Here is a 23,323-nt window from a genome sequence, read left to right on the forward strand (position 1 = left end):
TCCACAGGCACCAGGCATGCATGTGGTGCACTTATGTGCATGCCATCAAAACACTCATACATATAAAATTAATATCTAACATTTTTAAGTTTAAAATATATAGTAAGTAGAAATACTTCCAAAGAAACTTTTTAAGTCTGCTTTATACACCTGTATTATTAATTTGTGTGACACTTTCTGAAACGTTTCATAAGATATATTAGTAAGTAATTCAGGTAACACAGGGAGCTCAGCAGAAGAGAGACACAGAGAGCTGTCTCTGCCATCTGCATAAAGGTCAGGCACAATTAAGTGTGCTGTGATAAGCAGACAAACACCAAATATGCAGAATTCTATAGGAATTGAAGTGCTATGGGCATATGGAAATAAGACAGCTTAAGCAACCCCAACAACATTCTGAAAAATGATTATCCATGACATCCTGAAATCCAACACAAAGTATCCATGCCAAAGAGAAGAAATTCCTCATGAAGCCCATAAATGCATATTGCAGCTTTTTCCCTTAGCAATCATTAGGAATAGGATTATTAATATAAGAATTGATCTGGGAATCTGGGGACACAGATTAGCTGGCAGAGTGCTTGCCTAACAAACACACAGCTCTGAGTCATATCCTTAGACCCCATAAACTAGGTGTGGTGGCATACGCCTGTGATCCCAGAAAGTGGAAGCAGAAGAATCCTATGCCCTCCTCAAATTCCGAGGGCATCAGGCATGCATGTGGTGCACATACCACATACAGGCAAAATATATATATATAAAATAGAACAAATGAATCTCTAAAAAAAAAAATCTAAGGCAGATAAATGACAAGAAGTATATGAATATGCATTCAACATTACTAATCATCGATGAAATGCAAATTAAACCCACAGTCAACTATCACTTGACATGTGTGAAAATGGATATCCTCGAAATGATGAGAGACATTCTGTCTGGTGTATGAATGAAAAGGAAATTATCCAATGATGGAAACAAGGGAAATTAATTCAGCCAGTATAGAAAACAGTGTGGAGGTTCCTCAAATTTTAAAACAAAACTTCTATCAATCTCACTACTGAGTAAGGAGGGTACCCTGTCACTGTAAACCCCTGGGTGAATGTGGAGGACAATGTATTAAATGAAACAGCCAAACATAGAAAGGTAAGTGCTGCATGGACTCTCACTAACGTGTGTGGTCTCAAATAGTCAAACAGCACAAACAACAGAAGAGAGTTACTATGGGCTACAAGATTTGGTGCAAGATTAGGAGAGGCATGTCCAATAAAGTAGAATTTCAATTAGATAAGGAGACCTGCTTAGAGACCTGCTGTGTACCAGTGAAAACGTATTTTTCACTACTTAATTACTTAAATACTTAAGATTTAAGCATGAGTGTATATATGAACATGGATGCAGTTGCCCTGCCCAAAGAAGCCAGAAGAGAGTGTTGAATCCTGAGAACTGAAGTAAGGAACAGTTGTGAGCTGCCCAGTGTGGGTGCTGGGAACTGAACTCAAACCCAGGTCCTTTACAAGGGCAGTATGAGCTATTCACCACTGAGTCAGCTCTCCATTCTCCAACATGTTATATTCTTGAAATTGCTAAGAGACTGATTTCAGTGTTCTTGTCAAAAATCACTGATAATATATATTTTAGTTAGCTTGAATAATTGCCAAATAGAATTGATAATGTACACATGAATTCGCTCCATTTAGCCATCTCCTGATTTCTCCATTTTCTGTATGATAAACTAATACAACTCATGTCAATTACAAAATAAAAAAAATTACAAAAAGATAAAATACTAATTGTATCTAAAATAAAAGTTTACATACCTTGGCTTCCGAAATGCCAAACTGTATTGCTGGCATGCGAGACCCACAGTGGGAGTATAAACGATAGGCATGAATTTTTCAATATCAGACATCAGCACACTATAAAAGAGCTTCTCATTTCTATCTTGCAGATCCATCAACAGAAGATACCTGTGGAAATTGGACACAATTAGATCTACATCCAACAGTCAAAATCCAATAGTAAATATGGCTATTAGAATTCTAATTTCAAGCAAGTATAAAGTATATCTTTAGTTGAATAGAAAACACGCATAATTTTTGTTGGTTGTTTTTTTACTCTTTTGGGGGGCCCGCCACCCAGCTCCCAAATAAATCACACAGAGGCTTATTCTTAATTATAAATGCCTGGACTTAGCTTGGCTTGTTTGTAGCCAGCTTTCCTTAAATTATCCCATCTACCTTTTGCCTCTGGGCTTTTCTCATTCTCTTACTTTTATAAATCTTATTCTTATTCCATGGCTTGCTGTGTAGCTGGGTGTCTGGCCCCTGGAGTCCTCCTCCTTCTCTGGCTACTTCTTTTTTCTTATATATATTCTCTCTGCCTGCCAGCCCTGCCTGTCCTTTCTCCTGCCTTGCTATTGACTGTTCAGTTCTTTATTAGACCACCAGGTGTTTTAGGCAGGCAAAGTAACACAGCTTCACAGAGTAAAACAAATGCAACATAAACAAAAGTAACACACCTTAAAATAACATTCCCACACATTATCAAGCCAGGCATGGTGGCATGCACCTCTAATCCTAATACTTGGGCAACTCAGGCAGGACCAAATATGAGGACAGCTTGAGTTACATAGTAAGACCCTGTGTTTAAAAAACAATATCGACCATTTTTAGAAATATCCTTCAAGGGGATGGGGAGATGGCTCAGTGGGGAAAGTGTCTGAGGTGCAAACAGGAGGACCTGAGTTTGGATCTCTGACATCAGTGCAAAACCAGGGTTTAGTGGTCCATATCTATAACCCGGTGCTGGGGTTGCAGACACAAAGATCCTCAGATCTCACTAGCCAGCCAGGTTAGTCAATCAGTGTGCTCTGGGTTCAGTGAGAGATCCTGTCTCAAAAAATAAGGTGGAATACTAGAGAGAAAGATATACATCGTCAACTCCCGACCTTTACAAGTTCAAGCATGTGCATGCACACAGACACACACAGGTGCACACATACACAAATGTATACATACAAAAAAAACTCAACATCTCAAAGAATGAGGAAATCCAAATTGGATTGCTACCATTCAAACATTACTACTATTGTGAAATAACATAATTTTTCTCAGTATGTGGACAGAGGTAGTCCCTATTTTATAATTAAAGAGATGAAAATATCACAGTAGAGTTTAACCGCTAACTTAAGCAAACTAACAGCCCTTCTTTGCTTCCTTCTCTTCCCTTCCTTCCTTTCTTCAGACAGTCTCATTATGCAGTCCTGGGGGGCCTAGAACTCACTATATAGACCAGGCTGACATAGAACTTACGGAGTTCCACCTGCCTCTGCCTCCTGAGTGCTGGGATTAAATAAATGCACCAACACACCCAGCTTTTAATGGCCTTCCTCTGTGTAAAGGCATTTCTTGTCTAGTTATCTCTCTATGAATAACCCTTTTTGCATTACCAATAACTTCAATAAAATTCAAACTGCTTTGTACAACTGAAAAGTCTTGAAAATCTGTGTACACTAACATAGCAAGGCCCTATGCACAGTGATCTCTGGTGTGGGTTAGAGATCACTTAAGTGTGTGATTGTGTGCAGAAAGCTCAATCTCCAATGTGCCGGCTGGAACAGCGCTGGGAAATTCAACAGGTAACATTAGCAGAAGGCAGGTCACTGGGAAAACTGTCCTTAGAAGGGACTAACATGGTTCCCAAGAGCATTTCCTTCAAAGAAAACCTACTTGATAAGATGGCCGCCCCTTCCTGCCATCAGATACTGTCCTGCTGTGCTGTAGATAGAAACTCATGCCCAGCTAGGAAGCACTACCAAGGCCCAGATTGTTTAGGACCGAAAGTCTGTGTCACTCCCCCAGAAGAAGGCAGTTATAAACACCAGTAACGACCAATGATCAATTTTAGAAATGAGGGCAGAAATTTTCTTGGACATTTCTTCTTTCTTTTGTTAAGAATATTCATGTTTACATATAAATAGATAATATACATTAAATAAGAATGGGCAGATATTTCTCACAGAAAAAATATCTTGAGAAAGGTAAACTGAGAATAGATTATAAAAATATTTCACTCAAACGTTCCTAAAGATAGTAAATGCTTTAAAAAAAAACCACTGCATTTGCGAACAAATTCTCCTAAAGTTAATTATCCATTCCAAAGTACGTAAATAGATCAACTTTCTTTTACAAAAAGCAACAGGAAGGAGTGTTTCCTAAGAGAAATATGTTCATAAATGTGTTACCTGTCGAAGTCAGAGTTCAAACGCTGGAAATTCTTAACTACTCGAAGGACCTGGACCTCCTGACTGACGAAGGAAGGCGGCAACAACCCATGAATGTTCAGCTGTTGTCTCTCCTCCAGAGTAAACGCCAAGTCCTAGGAAGAAAGGGGAAACGATGATTTCAGAGGAGGACAAGACAAACAGTGCACACACACGGACTCTGGGGAGGCAGGGTCTAGCTGCTGGAAGCACAGCCAGCCAACTGTGCACTAACCATCTGCTTCCTTAGCTACAGATGCGAAGGTGAGAGCAGAGAACGGCCAGGAAGAAACTGCCGAAAAGCACAAAAATGAGAGGCCTGAGAGACAGAGCTCAGCCAGTGAAGTGTCTGCTGTGCAAACGTGAGGAACTGAGCTGCGAGGCCCAGCACTCATATGAACGCCTGGCCTGGTAGCACGTGTCTGGAACCCTGGCACTGGGGGAGGGGAGACATGTGGACCTCCAGCTGGCTAGCCAATCAGTGAGCTCCAATGTCAGTGAGAGACCCCGTGTCAAAAAATAAGGTTGAAAGTGATCAAGAAAGATACCTAGTCTAGCTCTAGCCTCCACATTTGCATGTACACACATGTGCACATAAATCCACATACACAAACACACATGTACATACGGTATATACAGCACATACATGTGTACACAGAAAATGAAAGATACAATCATTAATGTCAGAAAATATAGAAATGAACAGTTACCTATTTTTAAATGTGACTACAATTAGGTCAGCTGACACCTGCTATGCTTCCAACTGTGAACTAGGTCAGGAAATAAACTGCATGATTCCCAGGGACCTGTTCCAACCCTCCATTCTCAGGTTATCTCCTACTATCCTTATGTAACCCTGGTTACACTCATTTCTTCCCAAGCCCAAATGCAGCACATTTTTATTCTTCATGCATGGCATCTTTATCAAGAATGTTCTTCTTGACACCACACACTTCGGACATAAGACCTGGTGGACTCAAGCTTGATCTGACTTGAAAGCCTCCTACCTGAGGACTAGCTTTTATTGTATTGGAAGGCACTATGCAAGCTTCCAAGAGAGGGAGCAACCAATAGTCCTACCCAGCTGTAACACTTACAAATCACAACAGTGACACCATCATGGCAACATATCCCTAAGGGTGCAGTAGTGGCTCACATACCTTATCAGTAACCAACAGCTCTGTAACTGGATGTAAGGCTCACTTGACTGAAGGGAGATCACTCCTGACACTAGAAATCAAGACAACTACCAGGGCTAGTAAGGTCATGGATCTTCTAGAACCTATAACTGTCACTCTACTAAAACACAAAATTCTTAATGTTTATCCTTCTACCCACTAGATAAGTGTACTTCTTACCATCTGTCAGACACTTTGCTTTGTAACGGATGGAGACCTTTACAGAAACCAGTCAAACTGCAGGGAACAAGTGATTACAGAGTGCCCAGCCCCAACGGACACGTGTATAACCCAACTCCTGCACCTAAGGTCCAGAGAATCATGGGAAACAGGGAGGAAAGATGGTAAGAGCCAGGGGACCAGGAAATAGGCTGTGAGATTTTTGTCTCCTAAAATGACAAGGAAGTTTCATTTATGATACCTCAAGTACCCTATGACTGCCTAAACAAGAAGTGAAGAAGTATACCACCAATAGACATGCTAATGTAGAAGGGGAAATCTCACATGGCTCCACCCATAAACAAAGAACCACAGGCACCTAAGGAATGTTGAGAGGAGGAGAAATACTCTTCCCCAGAGATGAGACCCCTAATTGGTTATCCAGTACCAAATGGTCAGCCCTGAAATCATACAGATACAAGTAACGCTAAATGGACTGAGCAGGTTGTATTTATATATTTAAGCATGGGTGTGGAGTGGAGGAGAGAGAGACAGACACACACACACATAATTAAAAAAAGAGGTCATGATTCTGAGAGGGAATGAGGGAAGGATGAGAAGGGGGAAATTTATGTAATTACATTCTAACTTTTAGAAAATGTCCTTCTGGCTGGGCAGTGGTGGCATAGGCCTTTAATCCCAGCACTCAGGAGGCAAGGGCAGGCAGATCTCTGTGAGTTCAAGGCCAGCCTGGTCTACAAAAAGTGTTCCAGGACAGCCAGGACTATTACAAAGAGAAACTGGTATTGAAAAAAACGAAACAAACAAACAAACCAAACCCCCCCTCAAAAAAAAAGAAAGAGGAAGTCCTTTTTACCTGCTTCTCCTTTCAAGACTGACCCCCAAGTGCTCAATCCTCTCTAAAGTGATTCTAGACTCATCACCTCTGCTATTATTCCCATGTTAAATGATCTGTTTATATAAACATAGTAGTATAAAGCAACAGTAATTGTAAAAGAACTCAAGACTAAGCAAATAAAACAGAAATAAGGAGTCAATACAAAATGGACCTAAAAGATTTGTTGGAATACACTACGGGAAGTCAAAGCAAAGAGGCCCAGGAGTCATTAATAATGAGAATGACCTGGTAGACAAGGATGAGGAATCCTCTCTAGAAGATTCCTGATGGAGATACTGAATCCTAAGAAGCTTCCATTCCAAGACTGGGCTGCTGTTTCTTTGGGCTCATTATTAAGTGTTGACATGACATGATGGATGGTTGGCTGTCTGCCCTTATGAACAGAATGACAGCCAACCATTAGACTAGAATAAAAGAAACCTCAGAGAACCTGTATGGTCCTTCTGTCATGTGAGGACAGAAGACAGCTGTCTATGAAGCAGGAATTGGATTCCCCACCAGATACTGACTACAGTGTGTTGACCTGGGGCTTCCCAGCAGTCTTCAGAAATGCAAAAACACATACCTTGTATTTTAAAAACCCAGTCCATGGTATTTTACCATTATAGCCCAAAAAAAACTAAGTAAGGTTTGTACCTTGTGATGCTACTGTTTCTTGACAGTCCAGATGGACAGAAACATTCACTAAATACATGAACGGCTCTGCAGCCATTCCCTCTGTCCCTGAATGTTCGTACAATGAGGAATAATGACTCTTGAATCCTGCCATAGTAAGACCTCAATTTATTGCATACACAAAACAGACATTTTACATATTTAATTTTAGAAACACTAACGTTTTTTACAACTATAAAATGCTATTTAGAAAACTGATTAGAATATTCATTCTGGTAAAATTATTTTTAAACTTAAAGCAATCAAAAAGGGACATTAGTGTAAGAATCATCTACAAGATGGAAGAGATAATTCAATAGATTTTCAATTGTGTATATTCATATATGTGTGTGTGTGTGTGTATGAAATAGAAGAGAAACTTGGACTCTTTTTCAAACTTGAAAATAAAAGAAAGAGAGGAAGGGAAGGAAGAAAGGAGGGAGGGAGAGGAGGGAGGGAGGGAGGGAGGGAAGAAGAAAGGGAGGGAGGAAAAGAAATGAAAAAAATGTTAGGCAAAAAAAAAATTCAAATAAATACAAATGTTATAGAGAAACAGTGGAGCACTAGATGTTATACACTGTGATCACATGCCTGCAAAAATACCAACCAAATATGGTCTTCTGAGAATACAGCTTATGGTCAGAAGCACTAACATACGCTCCTTTGTCCAAGTAACAGTGGCACTTCGTCGTCTTTACTCAGATAGCCAGGCCTTTTACCTATGTTCCCCCCATCTGGTCTGATCGAACAGACCTCTATGCAGTATCCCTTACCCCACGTAAATGGGAATGCCATCTGGAAATCTCTCCATAGTCTTTGATGTTTAGTAATTGCAGACTCCTACACTGTTTGCCAAATATTCGCAGACACACTAAAGCACCAACTCATCTGTTTTAAAAATCTAATAATTAAGGCTTAGAAATCTGGGGAAATGGACCAAATTTAAAAGGGAAAAAAAGGTCCCATTATTGATTTCATATCATTTCATGGCCCTTTAGGAGGTGGGGGAAAAAATCAATGACTAAGGAAACTTAAATCTTAGAATCCCTGAAACTTTTAGGATAATGTATGATTTTATTTAACCATAGCTTTTATTTACCATATTACTAGAGACATCGTTTTAGACAATTTTATAGAAACTGATAAACAAGTCAGCCCTGTCCAAAACCTGGCAGTGAGGTGTTTCAAAGAAGTTGTATATTCATGTCACCCTGCATGGCCTGCACAAAAACTTCGGAGCGCACATCCAGGGTCCAACTTGCATTTGACTTCTGTCAGACTTGTCATGGAGTTGAGAGGATTAAATGTCCATACACAGATCGGGTTTCCGGACACCTGCAGTGCCCCCCCCCCCAGGTCCCTCACACTCTTAGTCCAATCTGAGTTTCATCCCTTCCTTGTCCTTTTTCCTCTTACGCCTTCAAGACTCTTGCACTCGACTTCTAGACAGCAGAGGGGCACTCTGTTCCACTGCAAAGGGCAGCAAATAAACAACTCTACTACTCCACTTCTGAACTCCACATAGCTTCCTGAGAAAACAAACCTCTCACGCAGAAGTCAGAAGTGGATGGCTAGCACAGGGGCTTGTGTTAGAAGTCCATATGCAGCACAACCACTCGGGAACTGCGGGAGGGATTCGTCGATTCAGCAGAAACTTACCAGAAAACAAACGCATTGTATTCTCTTCAATGACCACCTTTAATGTTCCCAGAGAAACTTGTGTGGTTTAGATTCACTTGTCTGAGAATTATAACTAAAACTAAACCAAGCAATTGTAAAACTTGTAACTCACTAGAAATCTTGCGCCGGATAACCTACATAGGATGCTAACTGTGACAACAGACTTATTGATATGTTTAAGACAACTGAAATAAGAGGGCAGAAATGGTTATGTTTGTTTATCTGGTGTCTAGAATACTACTTGACACTTAATGGGTAATCCACAAACTGAGAATTAACTCAACTATTTTCTGTAACTAGACACTATTTTTACTTTCACAGAGAAGAAATATTACAAACCACAAAAGCAAGTGAAAGGCAACAATCACAAAGAAACTGATAACCTAACAGTATTTCAAGTGCTCAACAGAGAAGACCAGGAGGTGCCTCCATACCCCGAAGTACTCCTCGCACACTCACGAGGACAAGATGCCGCCACACCCTGCCGTGTCCATCACACACTCACGAAGACAGGTAGTGTTTCTGCTCACTCGAGTACTCATTACACACTCATTGCTACAAAGGAGACAGCTGCTGACACATGAATGCAAATTAATCTCAGATGCATTAGGTCAAGTGAAAGAAACCAGACTCTACTCACAGGACGTTCTGGAAAAGCAGGGGCCACATGTAGAGAAGGGCTCCCGCCAACGGGGGAGACAGAGAATTTTTTGAGGTGGCAGACTACTTTTGTGGTGCTGACTGCATAGCACTGGACACTGACAAAACCAATAGAACTAGTCACCAAAAGAATGCACAAAATGTTCACTATACCAAATTCTCCTACGCTCTCGTCAATTCGGCAGATAACCTTCTTAGTTAAAATGAAGAAATACAGTAAAAAGGACTAAAAGTTTGTTTATATATTGTTAAACATAGTAAAAAGGACTAAAAGCACACTATTGATGTATTTCACATTCCAACTTTAAAGTATCATTTTTGTCTAAATGAGATGTCTCTGACTACTTTTTCATAGTCTATTGTTTAAACTTTAAATAAGTTAAATCTATATAAATGATTTAATGTTACTGCAAATAATTTGACAAATCAATCTTCAAAAATATTTCTTTGTATTTAAAATAGTTTAGAATTTTGGAAATTTTTATGGCCATACATATATAAGAGGGAAACTTATATTATTCTAAATCAAATAAATAGAACTACATGCCTATAATTTCAGCATGAGGGAAGCTGAAGACAGGATGATTGTAAGGCCAAGGCTTGCTGAAGCTACATAACAAGACCCTGTCTCAATACAAGTATACATTTTTAAAAAGGTTAAATAGAGCTTGAATTTTTATTGTCATATTTTGAATTTGTCAATGTAGTTATATACATATTTTACATCTACAAAAAGAGAAGCATTCTTTGCCCCACAGCTTTTAGAGTGCCCAAAATTATTTAAATAACCTGTTTTTATGATTAAAACATAGTATTTTTTATATCTTCCTAGTGGCACGCCATCTTATTTCTCGCGTCTCTATGTTGGTATGTGTGTATGTGTGTGCAGAGGCATGTGCATGATGAACAGAGGCCCACCCCGACTGTCTTAGCTGCTCTCTGCCTTACTGAGACAGGGTCTCTCAGTGAACCTGGAACTAACTCATCCAGTCAGCTAGGCTGCCTGGCCAATGAGCTCCAGAGATCTCCTGTCTCCACGTGAACCAGTGCTGGGCTTAGCCACGCCCCACTCTGCTCACCATTTCCCATGGGTGCTGGGATCAAACTTATCATCTTCAGACTTGTACAGTGGGCACTCGGTTCAATGCCTCCCCTGCCTCATTTTTAATTTTTGGGGGGCTACTGATTAAGGATTTAGAGTCCAGGCACGGTGACATGTACCTATAATTCCAGCACTCCAGAGTAGAGTGGAGTTCAAGGGCAGACCCAGGTGTGGTGGTGTGTGACTTTCCAGGCAGAGGAAGGTGGATCTCTGTGACTTCAAGGTCAGCCTGGTCTACATAGTGAGTTCTGTCTAGTCCAAGTAGGAACACATAATGATATCCTGCCTTAAAAAAATAAATAAAAATGAAAAATGTTAAAAGCTAGTCTGAACTACACAGACTTGATCTCGAAAAAAAATTTTTTAAAATTTGCATAAATCTTTTAAGGTAAAGTCTAGTCTAACCAGCAAGTTCCAGATCAATGAGAGGCTGTGTCTCAAAAAGAGGTGGATGACTCCTGAGGGACAACACCTGAAGTTGTCCTCTGACCTCCATATACAGGTACAAACAAATGCGCGCACATTCACATACACACACACACACACACACACACACACACACACACACACACACACACACACACACAAATAAAATCTGAGCCAGGCCTAGTCATACACACCGACACCTTAAAACAGTAAGCTATCTAAAAACAAGCAAATCAAGACTTACTTTAAACTGCAACCAAGTGTCAGCATCTTAAGTATGCTGTCTTGGTCCGATGTGTCCAACATATCTTATATCACACATTTTTAAATACATTCCATATAATCAATTTTGTTGGTAGTATCACGTGCAGTGTTTAAATGGTGGTTTTAAGGAATATGCACTTCAACAAACTGTAAAGGGGCCTTTGGCATAAAACATGTCAAGAACTGCTAAAGAGAACTATGCTTCAGATTTTAAGGCCCATGTACCTCTGACATAAACCCAGAAATTCCATGGGCAGCTTCCTCCACCAGGCCACAGCTGACATGTGTAGAGATGTTTTCTGACTTAAGTTTGCTACTTTATTGAGCTTGTGAAGCTTGCTGCATTAGTCAGAATTCCTCAGAAATGCCATACATACACACATCTATATAGACACATATATACGAGATTTATTAATTATAAGAGAACTATAATTGACTCACTCAACTCTAGCAAGCTACAGACCCAGGGGAGTCAGTGCTGTGATATCAAGCCTGAAAAGTCCTAAGTGCAAGATCCTTGAAGTACTAATCTTTCAGTTTTGAGTTTATGGGAAAAGAAAAAAACAAAAAAACACCTGATGTCCCAGCTCAAAAACAGGCAGAAAGAGAACCTCCCTACTTGGTGTTTGTATTCCAGTCAGGCCTTCAACTGATTAAATGAGGCTCAGCCACACCAGAAAGGAGAATCTGCTTTACTCAATTGAAAGCCTAATCTCATCCAGAAACACCCTCTAAGGCACTCCTAACACTGACTGATCAAATGTATGGGCACCCCTGTGACACACGAAGCTAACTGTCACTCTCAGCTAATATTTTCCAACAACTTACAATGAATTCACGCTTATGGTGCCCGTGTCAGTCACATTTTGCTGCTGGGATAAAGTACCATGACCATAAGCAACTCGGGAAGGACAATTTTATATTATCTTCCATCCAATGGCCAAGGCAGGAACTCAAGGTAAGAGCCTAGAGCAGGAACTGAAGAAGAATCCATTCAGGAACACTGTTTATGGGTTTGCTTCCTCGGGCTTGCTCAGTTACCTTACAGATCCCAGACCCTCCTGTCCAGGGACAGGGCCTCTATGAATGTCCCACAGACATTCCCCAGTCCTGATGGAAGCAATTCCCCACCTGAGGCTCTCTCAGGTGTGTCAAACTGACAACCAAGATCAGCCATTACAAATGACTAAAAACAAGTACTAGAACTGAGTAACACAATAACTGAACATTTTCACTGGATGGGTTCAAGAACGGAAATGAAACAGAGAGGGAAGAGTAAGGGATACCCATGATGCATCATTCCAAATGAACCAACCTGATGAAGTTATGAAATAAAACACTAGCAGGCCTTTTATTCTGCACTTAGCATTTACATCATCAGTCTAAAAAGGAGAGAATGCTGGAGTGGGCTCAGCTGACAACAGTGCTTGTCATGGAAACCAAAGAAACTCATTTCACAACCCCAGCACTCAAGCAAAAGTCAGGTACGGTGTCAGGCTTTTCTAATCCTCACTCTGGGGAGGTAGAGGCAGGCATCCCTGGAGTTCACTGGTCAGCCTAACTAGCCAATGATCTCCAGGCTCAAAGACGGACTCTACTCAGAGAACAAAATGAAGAGCAGATGAAGAAGACATCCACCATAGGTGTCTGGCCTCTCCACATCCGTGTGTGTGCAAGTGCACAAAGATATACACAGCAAAAAGAGGAGAAAGGAAAAAAGACTTGAAAAATATTCCAAAATTTATGAAAATGTTGCAAAAAGATGTAAGATTACACAATCACCAAGTTTAACAAAGCTAAGAACAGTAACAAAAATTCTAATTGCAAAAGCATTTATATTCAAGATTTTGAAAATGAAAAACAAGCACCACCATTAAGACATCCAAAGAAAAGTGATATACATACACATAATTACCCAAGTGACTACAGCTTTCTCATCACAGTCAAGGTAGACCAGGAAAAAGGGGACAATGCTTGTAAATACTGAGGAAGAGAACTAATAACGGATAATTCCATACCCAGTGAAACTATGCTTCTAAATCAAAGTGAAATAAGGACATCCCAAAGAAAGGAAAACCAAGATAGCTGGTCTCCTGCAGACCTAGTCTTAAAAAAAAAATCTTGAGATGGAAGGGAAACATCCCCTGGTAGTGGGTAGCTGTCTGAGCCATGCCTAAAGCCCCGCCCCTGGTGAGGCAGCTGTAGCTGTGACAGCTGCCTATGACCTTGAGTTACTGGCCTCTGGGGCACTAGGGACCCTTAAGGCCTGGGATACATGTACGCTGGTCCTTTTCTTGGATACCTCATGGTTCTGGGTGCTGAAATCTTGGACCAAGCCATTCAGTGTGGGACATAGCTCAGCTTTCCCGGACCCTATGATAAATCTCCTGTGGTTGTGAGTTTACCCCCAAATAAATTCCTTTGATCATTAAATAGACTCTGTGGATTAATCCCAATTTATTTCAAAGAATATGATGGGCATTGAAGAAACTCCATATGGAGTTTGCTTTCCTTATGGCAAAAGTTAACCATTTGGGCAAAAAACTGTTTTTGCCTGGACTGCTTGACAAAATGTTGTATCGACTGAGCATGCAGGATCCATGGAAAAAATGACCAGTAAATTTTGCCAAAACAAGGCAAGGTGGTCCTTCAGGTTCCTGCTTTGCAGAGGAGACTGCCACACATTCTGCAGGCCACAAGGAGAAGCAACAGAGAAACTCTAGGTCTATAGGCTGAAGATGGATGCCCCAACATTGCAGAAGAACTTTGGGTGACTATCCAGGCAGCCAGCTGTCTCTGTCATTCTAGATTTTTGGAAGTTGCTTATAATGCTCTTCCTGTTTACTTAGGTAATATGATATCCTTCTGGGGTCTTTGATGTAGTTGAAGTCTAGATAGTTATAATTATAATTTCCTTGGTTATGATAAAAGATAAATTAAATATGAAACTTTAGACTCACAAATATAGGATAAATGATAAAATATTTTCTTTAATTTTGCCAAATACAAATAGACTAGATATTGTAACTGTAATTCCTGCTTGATAACTGTTTGTTATATATAATTTTACTAGAGTAAAGCTAAAACCTTCCTTTTTAATTAGATAACAAAGGGGAAGTGCTGGGGGATGTCTTTTGTACGCTGTGAATATATGCTGTTCCCATTGGTTAATAAATAAGCCGCTTTGGCCTATGGCAAGGCGGTTTATCCAAGGAGAGAAACAGGAAAGAGAAAGACGGAGTGAGGAAGATACCGGGCTGCCATCCTAGGAGCAACATGTAATGGGACGCAGGTAAAGCAATGGAACGGATGACAATACATAGATTAATAGTTATGTGTCGAGTTAAACTATAAGAACTAGCTAGCAAGAGGCCTGCCAAAGACCATACAGTTGATAATTAATATTAAGCCTCTGAATGATTATTTTATAAGCAGCTGAGGGACTGTGGGGCCAGGTGGGACCTGAGAAAATTTACAGCTATATCTCCTGAGGACAATTTGGGGCATCAGCAATCAAAGAACAGAAGCTATAAATATCTGGGAACTATATCAGTCTCCTCTCCCTCCCAAAATCTTCAAAATATGTATGGGAGTTTAAAAGGACATAACATTTTATCTTCTGCATCTTATATAAAGATGTGAACTGATGCAATACATACAAATACAGTGGTAACAGAGAAATGTAATGAGACCCACAAGACTGTAATAGTGGCACATTCCAAATGAGTTATAAAATCTTAATGTTACGTAGACTATAAAAGAGCATTATTTCAGAACTGATAGAAAATGACTATGCAAAGAGTATGATCATAAGACTTTTAAATAGACTAAAATACAATTATAAATATTAAAACAATGGAAAAGGAGAAATCTCAGGTTAAAATCAGAGAATAGACATCTAATAAAATGTTAGACATAAATTCAAATGTAACAATTACATTAAATGTAAATGATCTAAACACACAAATTAAAAGATACTGTTAGAAACTGACAATGACTGACAAGATCACCCCTGCTTCTCACTTGTGTAATTTTGTCAGGATTTAAGAACTGTCACTCCATATGGAAGCATTTCTAGCTATGGGTTATAACATGACAGTTGTGGATCCCTTAAAGCCAGCAATACCATCCTGTCACATGTTAGTTCTCAAAGAAGGAATAACTGTTTTCCATTTTCCTGATCGATAAACTGAATTTTTCTGATGATTTGGAAAAACATAAATTGCCTGAGAAATTTGAGAATGGAATTTGTCTGATATATCCTGCACTATGAAGTATAAAGTTTTCTATTTTAAGATATAAGGTGTATGATTTCTCCTATATGTCATATAGTGACTTTTAATTTTTTACATTTAAAAGACAAAATTTAGTTTTAATAATTTTAAATTAGAAAAAATGCACGTATTTATTATGTATGTTTGGGGAAATATATACATTGTAGAATGGATAACTTTAACATATGCGTTACTCCCACATACTTTGTGATAAAAACACAGAATTTAGGAAAGTTTCTTTAATATGAAGGTGGTTGTGCGTTACTTGATTTATATTCATAACTATTATAACTCATCATTATAAAGAATCCCTTCTCTCACGTTTTGTTTTTTATAGGGGGTGGTGTTGCTAGTTGATTTTTTTGGTCTTTGATTTTGGAGAATATTTTAGGTGGGGCCTCACTGTCTGATCCAGGTTGATGTACAACTCACCATGCAGTTCAGGTGATCTCAAGTTCGAAATCCTCCTGCTTCCACCGTCATGTAATTTTTCAGAACATGAGCTTCTGTCTGATAGAGGATCATCACCCATATTTCTTGTTTGTATTTTTCCATCCTGTTACTTGGCCTTTCTATAACACTTGTTCTAGATATTTCTTTGAGACAGTGCATCATGCAGCCCAGGCTGGCCTCAAACTCAATATGCAGGCAAGGATGACCTTATACTTCCAATCTTCCTGCCTTTACCTCCTGGGTACTGGACTTAAAGGCCTGCACCACACCACCATGCCCAGATTATGCCATACGGGAAATCAAATCCAAGACTTTGTTCAAGCTAGGAATATACTCTACCAACTGAGCTATATCCCCAGCTCTGTCCTGGATAATTCTTCTGCACAGTGCAGTTTGCTTGAGCTTTATCAAATAATCAAAAACAAGTTTTATTAATGAAACTTATTTATATTCACTGATCTGACCAATATGTTTGATTATGATTTTATTATTACATTTACTACAGGTCCTAAAAATAGGGTATTAGACCTTCAATTAGTAAAAAGTTTAAAGACAAGCAAAAGGATGATCATTCCAAGGTTTAATTTCACTTAAGCTAATGGCCCAAATCATGAACTTAGTATTAAGCTCACTAAGCAGACCTGGCAACACAGTAACAGTCATCCTCATCTCAAAATTATTGATTTATCTTGATGTGGTAGTCTGTGCCAATCATCCCAACTACCCAGGAGACTGAAGCAAAGGAATCAACTAAATTCAAGCCAAGCCTGGGCAATTTATAAATGCAAGACCCTGCCTCCAAATAAAGGGGATATGGGGAGGAATATAGTTAGATCAGTGGTAAAGTTCTTTCCAAACATACACAAGACCCTGGGCTCATTGCCCAATGTTGTAAAGAAAGTAAGATTTTAAAAGCGTCTGATAAAATCTATGACTTTGACATGTGCCTAGAAAAACAGGAAGCTGGGCTGAACGGCCAAGGCTAAACCAGAGTCCCATAGGCAACACTGAGGGCAAAGAAAAGAGTTACTCTGTAACAATGTTCCTTAATACCCTTCTAAAAGCTCCACTTAACGAAGTCAAAGCAGAAGACTATGAGACATTAACTGATTGCTAGCTTCCTTTTTTTCTCAAATCAAAATAACATTCTACCAGAGTGTACTAAACACAAGTAAAAGTATTATATGATGAAACTTCTTTAATAACATAAGTGTATTAGATGGTCAGGGCTGCCAAAATAAAGTACAGTACCACAAGCAGGGTTGTGTAAACAAAATTCATTTATTTCTCACAGTTGTGAAAGTGGGCATGTTTGAGACCTACCTATCGGCAGGGCTGGTTTGCTCCTGACATTTCTCTCCTACTCTACAGACAGCTTCTGATCCACAAACGATCAATGCCTCCCTGTGTCCTCACAGGTCTGTCCCTTACCTCAAAAATGGTACTGGGAGTTATAATTTCAACGTAAGAATTTTGGAATAATGTAATTCACTGCATATAAAGACATTTCTAATGTGTGTGCATTATTTTATAATGCAGATGTACTGAGTCACAATCAAGTTGGAAAATACCTTTGAAGACTCTGAATAATTCAAAAATATTGTAATCTGTTCATTAAGGGGCTTACTCTCAACACTGCACTCGAGTCTAAGGACCCTTCAACCTTCAGATGCCTGGGAATATTCACAATGGAATCACGATCGTGAACACACAAGCACTTGTGCTGGTGTTCTTAACCAGCATAAATAAATAAATAAATAAATAAATAAATAAATAAATAAATAAATAAATAAATGATGTCCGTGACCTTTCAGTACAAAAGCTCTAGAACTTCTAGTCCCATGTTTTTCTGAACATTTGTTATTGTTTTACTCCAAGGTCACCAGCTGAGCCTGCTGAGGACTAAAGATAAGTTGTCTTCTGTCTTCAAAGGCAAAGATTCCGGGTGTCTGCAAACAGGAGAGTCAGTGGTTGACTTAGATGTATTACAAGTCCACCTCCACAGTCTCAGGAAAAATGGGGACTTTTTATATTCTCTCTATTATTGAAAACAATTACCATTTGTCTTAAACCACAGTGCTTTCTGCTCCTAATCATAAGATGTGTTTCTCTCTTTTCCTTATAACACACCAAAGTAGGTCTTGATAAGCTGGGAAGCAAACAGTCATGAAGCATTTCTCAGAAATTCACCTTTTAAATTTCAAAGTTAATAATGCAGTCCAAATTGTATTTTTATGAGAAATCATCACTAGCTACAACTGGAATAAAATGCCTAAAACATCTAAAAGGGGTAGCATTTGGAGACTCGTAGGAACAATTACATATAACAAAGTTATCAATTAGTGTTTTCTAATCACTGCATAAACAAAGTGAGAAATAAGAAGAATTACTTTACTGTACATGCAATTTTAATTTTTGTACAGCAGTTTATAAAACATGATTATTGGCCACATAAAATTTCTGAAAACATAGAAACACAAGTCATCTAAATCAGAAGCTATCCTGGAAATAATAAATTTTAAATTAGACACATATATATATGTGTGTGTGTGTGTGTGTGTGTGTGTGTGTGTGTGATAGGCATGGATAAGCATCTTAAAATAGTTCAGGCTGCAGGGTATGATGGTTCACACCTGCAACTGTAGCACTCAAAAGGCTGAGGCAGGAGGATTGCTTTGAGTTCAAGGCCAGCCTGGGATACATCGAGAGATCCTGCCTCAAAAAAAGTGTGTGTGTGTGTGTGTGTGTGTGTGTGTGTGTGTGTGTGTGTGTGTGTGTAAGAGAGAGAGAGAAAGAGAGAGGGGTTCATAAAGACAGCAAATCCCCTTAGTTTGAGGCTGATGTACTTCCCAAACAGCTATGATGAAAACAGTCTGAAGTGATACATATTTGATTATTAGCAAGTAATAAGGTTTAGAATTCTAAAGATCTTGTCTCTCTGTTTTTTTTCACTTCATGTCTAACTGTTAATTTTGATTTCACCAATTTTTAACTCGATTATCCACAAGTAGTTACAATTTCACAGATTGTAAAGTTTAAGCCAAATTCTAACATTTCTGACTATCTTCTATAATACAATAACAGATTCAAATGAACTTTGGACTTCAGTGTAAATGTGCATTACTTAGATATTAATTAATTAGACAGCTACATTTGTGAGTATATTGTCTTAGGATAATGCCAGAACTAACACTTTGGAAGCTACCTGCAATTGGTGGGGTGGTGACCGATGCCTTTAATCTGAGCACTTAGGAGGCAGAGGCAGGCAGATCTCTATGACTTCAAGGTCAACCTAGTCTGCATAGTAAATTCTATCCAGACTAGACAAAGCTACACAATCAGACCTTCACTAAATAAATAATGACAAAGTAATAAATACAAAATAACGTGGGAAAACTGAGTGTATAAGTGTAAGCATTAAATAATGACAGTGGGAATAAGATAATTAGGAAAGGCTTCCCTAGGGAAATGATTACTGAGTCAATTAATATCATTTTAATTCTAGGAATTACACAACAAAAATGGAAAGAAAATCATCAAATATATTTTAAGCTAAAGGTTAAGTTTGGGAGTTAATTGACGAATCTGGGATACATAGTAAAACGATAATTGTACTTTAACATAACAGGAAATAACACCATAAATACTTGAATAACAGAAGGGGCAGGTGAATAAAATGTTAACTAATGGAGATGGTGTGTGTGTGTGTGTGTGTGTGTGTGTGTGTGTGTGTGTGTGTGTGTGTGTGCCTCTAGTGGTGAGCCACGTGATGGGGTTCTGGGAACTGAACTCAGGTCCTCTGCAAGAACAGCAAGCACTCTCAACCACTGAGCCATTTCGCCAGTCCTACGAGAAGTTGTCATCCATACCCATATGTCAGGAAACAGAACTAACGAAGTGTGCCTTAGTCACCCAAAGGGAGGATCATAAAATTCTTCTTTAATGTGGTTAAACGAATCTTTCTACAACCAGGTGACAGGCCAGGCCAGGCTATTAGAAGATATTTAGAGAGTTAAGATTAGCATCCCTTTGGAGTCAGATCATCTCAAAATAAAAAATAAAAACTGAATTAAATTAAAAATCCTATCCTGCTAATGAAGACAGAGGAGTCTTGAGTGTATGGCAGATGAGGAAAAGCCCAGTTACCTGCTTCCAATGATGTTACTTCCATGAGGCACAGTACTGATCCTAAGGCTGAATAAGTAAAATCCACTTTATTTATTGCCCCAGAATGACCCAGATTTTTAATCCAATTTCATACAATACAGAGAAAATGTGTAAACATATTAATACTACACGCTTCTGCCTTTAGTGCAAGATCTCTGTGATGGTGTTATCTATCCTAAAGTTGGTACCAGCTGTCACAGGACGAGATATTCCAAACAGAATCAAGTACGCCTTTGCTAAGGGGTGGTCCGGCCTGTCTACCCACTCTTAACAAACATTTGAACCTTGACTTAAGAAAATCAAACAGGTTATACTACTCATGTGATCTTGTCAAGGCAGCCCATAATTTCATCACAAATTAGGGCAGGCAGGTAACACGTGAAACTAGCAAATGGTTTTGTCACACCGAAGTTTACCTTTGTTCTAGTGAAAATAGACCAGGACCTACAGAATAATAAAGGAAGAAAAAAAAATCCAACTGGCAATTAAATTTATTTTGAGGGAAAAGTAAGTAGAAAAACGTTAAAATTTTTATACTATTTAACTATACATAGTAAATAATCAAAGATTTGTAAAAGTCACCACAAAAAAAAAATTGGAAACTCAAACTGGCTATAATGTATGAAATAATCAGACATCTTTAAGTTAATAATAATGATCAACAAGTTATCAACCACACAACTAGAGGGGAATGATAAGATCCATTTCTTAATGAAAAAGGGGGTTCACTAAAGTGATAACCCAAACGACTAAACAGGCATCCATGCTGACACTCATGTCATGCTCCATGTACTGAATAAATAGGAAATGTTAGAAACACACACACACACAGAGAGAGAGAGAGAGAGAGAGAGAGAGAGAGAGAGAGAGAGAGAGAGAGAGAGAGAGAGAGAGAGAGAGACCCCAATCTAAAACCACGCTGTAAAATAAGACCTAGTTATTTACAAAAGCAAAACGATTGTTTCTACAGTGTCTTCAAGATTTAGGAGAGATCTTGGGGATGGGGTGGGAGGAGGTATGTCACAGCTTGTGAAAAAAGAACTCCAATTAGGGCATACACTGAATTTCCTTTCAATAAAAAAAAAAGACAGGTTAAAGAAAAAATAATAATAACAACTTCCCCAAAGCTAAAATTCAGAAAGAAAAAAAAAATCAATACAATAAATGGCTTTACTACAGGCTCATGTACATTTTTCTCACCAAGGCATGCATGCAAGGTGCAAGGGCAGCCACGCACCCATGCATCCTTAGGCTCTTAACCGTGTCGCCCCAGAAACCAAGAGGCCCCGGATCCCCAACATCCTCGATGGGGAGGGATCCCAGGCACTCAGAACCCATCTCTGTTCAGTAGGGACCAGGAGGGTCACTCGTCTCCAGAGCAGCCTCCGGTCACTGCCAGGTCCTGTCACCTGGACAAGGATGGCACGTCGCCGCCGCGGCTGCCCTGGCCGCCCGCCCGCTTGCCTGCCACCCTCCCGGACACCGCTCGGTTCCCACACCGGTCCACACTCCCCTCCCCGGCTTGGGCTCCTGGTTCTCGGGAGACGGGCAGACAAAGAAAAGTCCCGGGCGAGCGGGCGGGCACAAGTTCCATCTTGCCCGGTGGTCCCCGGACTGGATGCTGAGGGGCGCGGGCGCCGGCTCCGCCGTGGCCTCCGGGGACGTCCCCTCGGTGGGACACGCAGGTCCCCGCGGCCCAGGGGCGGGCGCCGGGGGGGGCACCGGCCGGGGCGGGGTCGAGGGGGAGATCTCCCGGCAGGGCGGCGGGCTCACCTTGTTGAGATGCGGGTCCCGCGTCAGCAGGTAGCCGCGCTGGTGGGTGTGGCGGCGGCGGCGGGGGGTTCGGGGCTCCATGGCCGTGGGCACGGTGGCGGGGCGGGCGCGGTGGAGTGAGTGCGGCGGGCGGCGGCCGCGCGAGGGAAGGCCCCGCGGCCGGGGGCGGGCGGGCAGGCGGGGGTGGCGAGAGGGGGTGGCGAGGCGGGAGGAGCCCGCGCCTCAAGCCGCCGCCGCCGCCGCCGCGGCCGGGCGGCCCGCGAGAAGCGCTGAGTCACGGCGGCATCGGCCGAGCCGCCGCGCGAGGGGGCGGGGGCGGGGCGCCGGCGGGGCGGGCAGGCGGGCGAGCGGGCGAGCGGGCCACCCGCGGCCCCGACGGGTGAGCAGGGGCGGGCCGCCTGGCTCCCTCGCTTCCTCCGCGCCGTCCACTGTCCTCCCCTAACCCCACCGTCCGGGATGCCAGCCATGCCCCCGGGGCCTGCTGCAGGAGGGGGATGAACTTTGACCCAGAAAGCCCAGGCCTCGATGGCACTCACTGGGCGAGGACTCCTCGCCCAGGATCTAATGGGAGTTTTGTTTGTTTTTTTTTTTTTTTTTTAATCTGAGTGTGATCAGAGGAAAGGTGTTAAGAGGGCACGGGTCCAGTGAACAGTCCTCCTGAGCTTAAGGACAATTTTTCCTGAGTGTTCTGGAAACCCAAGATGTTCATTTTGCAAGACTATGGTTTCTGCTTGGATGAGAGAGGGTCAGAATAGAAGGGCTTGCCAGGGTTGAAATCCTGTGGTTGGTCTTATTGATATTTATACTTGAAGATTCAAGGACTGGAGAAGTAGTCCGATCCCACCGTGCCAAAAAGGAATGTCTGATAAAAAAAAAAAAACCAAAACAAGAACAAAGCAGCCTTCAGACACCAAAGCTTTCCGCCGTCCCCTTCCAGTTAAGTAGACAGACAGCCAGATTCTATGGTCTTCACTGCAGGACAGTGTGTGGGTTGTGCCATTATACCAATAAACAGACTGTTGTCTTCGTTTCTATTTATTTTACTTGACCTATCAGTAAGTACAGCAATAGTTTCTGGGCTATGCTTGACTACAAAAGTTTCCTTGGCCTAGTTTTAACACTGGATAGAATCAGTTATTTTATAGAGAACATTATATTAGCATCGCAGAATTCTTCAAAAACATGTCTTGCCTTTAAGTACACCTTTCATTGTGAATTTTATAATCCATAAATAATTAACCTCATAACATCTGAGAAGAAGGTGTACTTTACAAAGCTCACTCTACTAAATTAGAGGAGGTTCTTTACAATTAGGGCGCTTTGTGTGAGCCAAAAACAGTTTAACAGCAGACC

General features: G+C 40.7%; 1 protein-coding gene across 1 annotated transcript in view; it reads right to left on the reverse strand.

Annotated features, from left to right (window-relative positions):
• Positions 1–22,133, reverse strand: part of Me1 (malic enzyme 1) — a 117,814-nt gene extending 95,681 nt beyond the window's left edge. The window contains exons 1-3 of the mRNA XM_052715891.1: positions 21,971–22,133; positions 4,244–4,377; positions 1,818–1,967 (exon numbers count right to left, since the gene is read on the reverse strand). Of these exons, the coding sequence (XP_052571851.1) occupies positions 1,818–1,967; positions 4,244–4,377; positions 21,971–22,051 (365 nt within the window). The 5' untranslated portion in view covers positions 22,052–22,133. The remainder of the gene's footprint in view (positions 1–1,817; positions 1,968–4,243; positions 4,378–21,970) is intronic.
• Positions 22,134–23,323: the final 1,190 nt, after the last annotated feature.

Source organism: Peromyscus californicus, unplaced genomic scaffold (assembly GCF_007827085.1).
Source record: "Peromyscus californicus insignis strain IS unplaced genomic scaffold, ASM782708v3 Scaffold_11__1_contigs__length_118956290, whole genome shotgun sequence".
Lineage (NCBI taxonomy): Eukaryota > Metazoa > Chordata > Mammalia > Rodentia > Cricetidae > Peromyscus > Peromyscus californicus.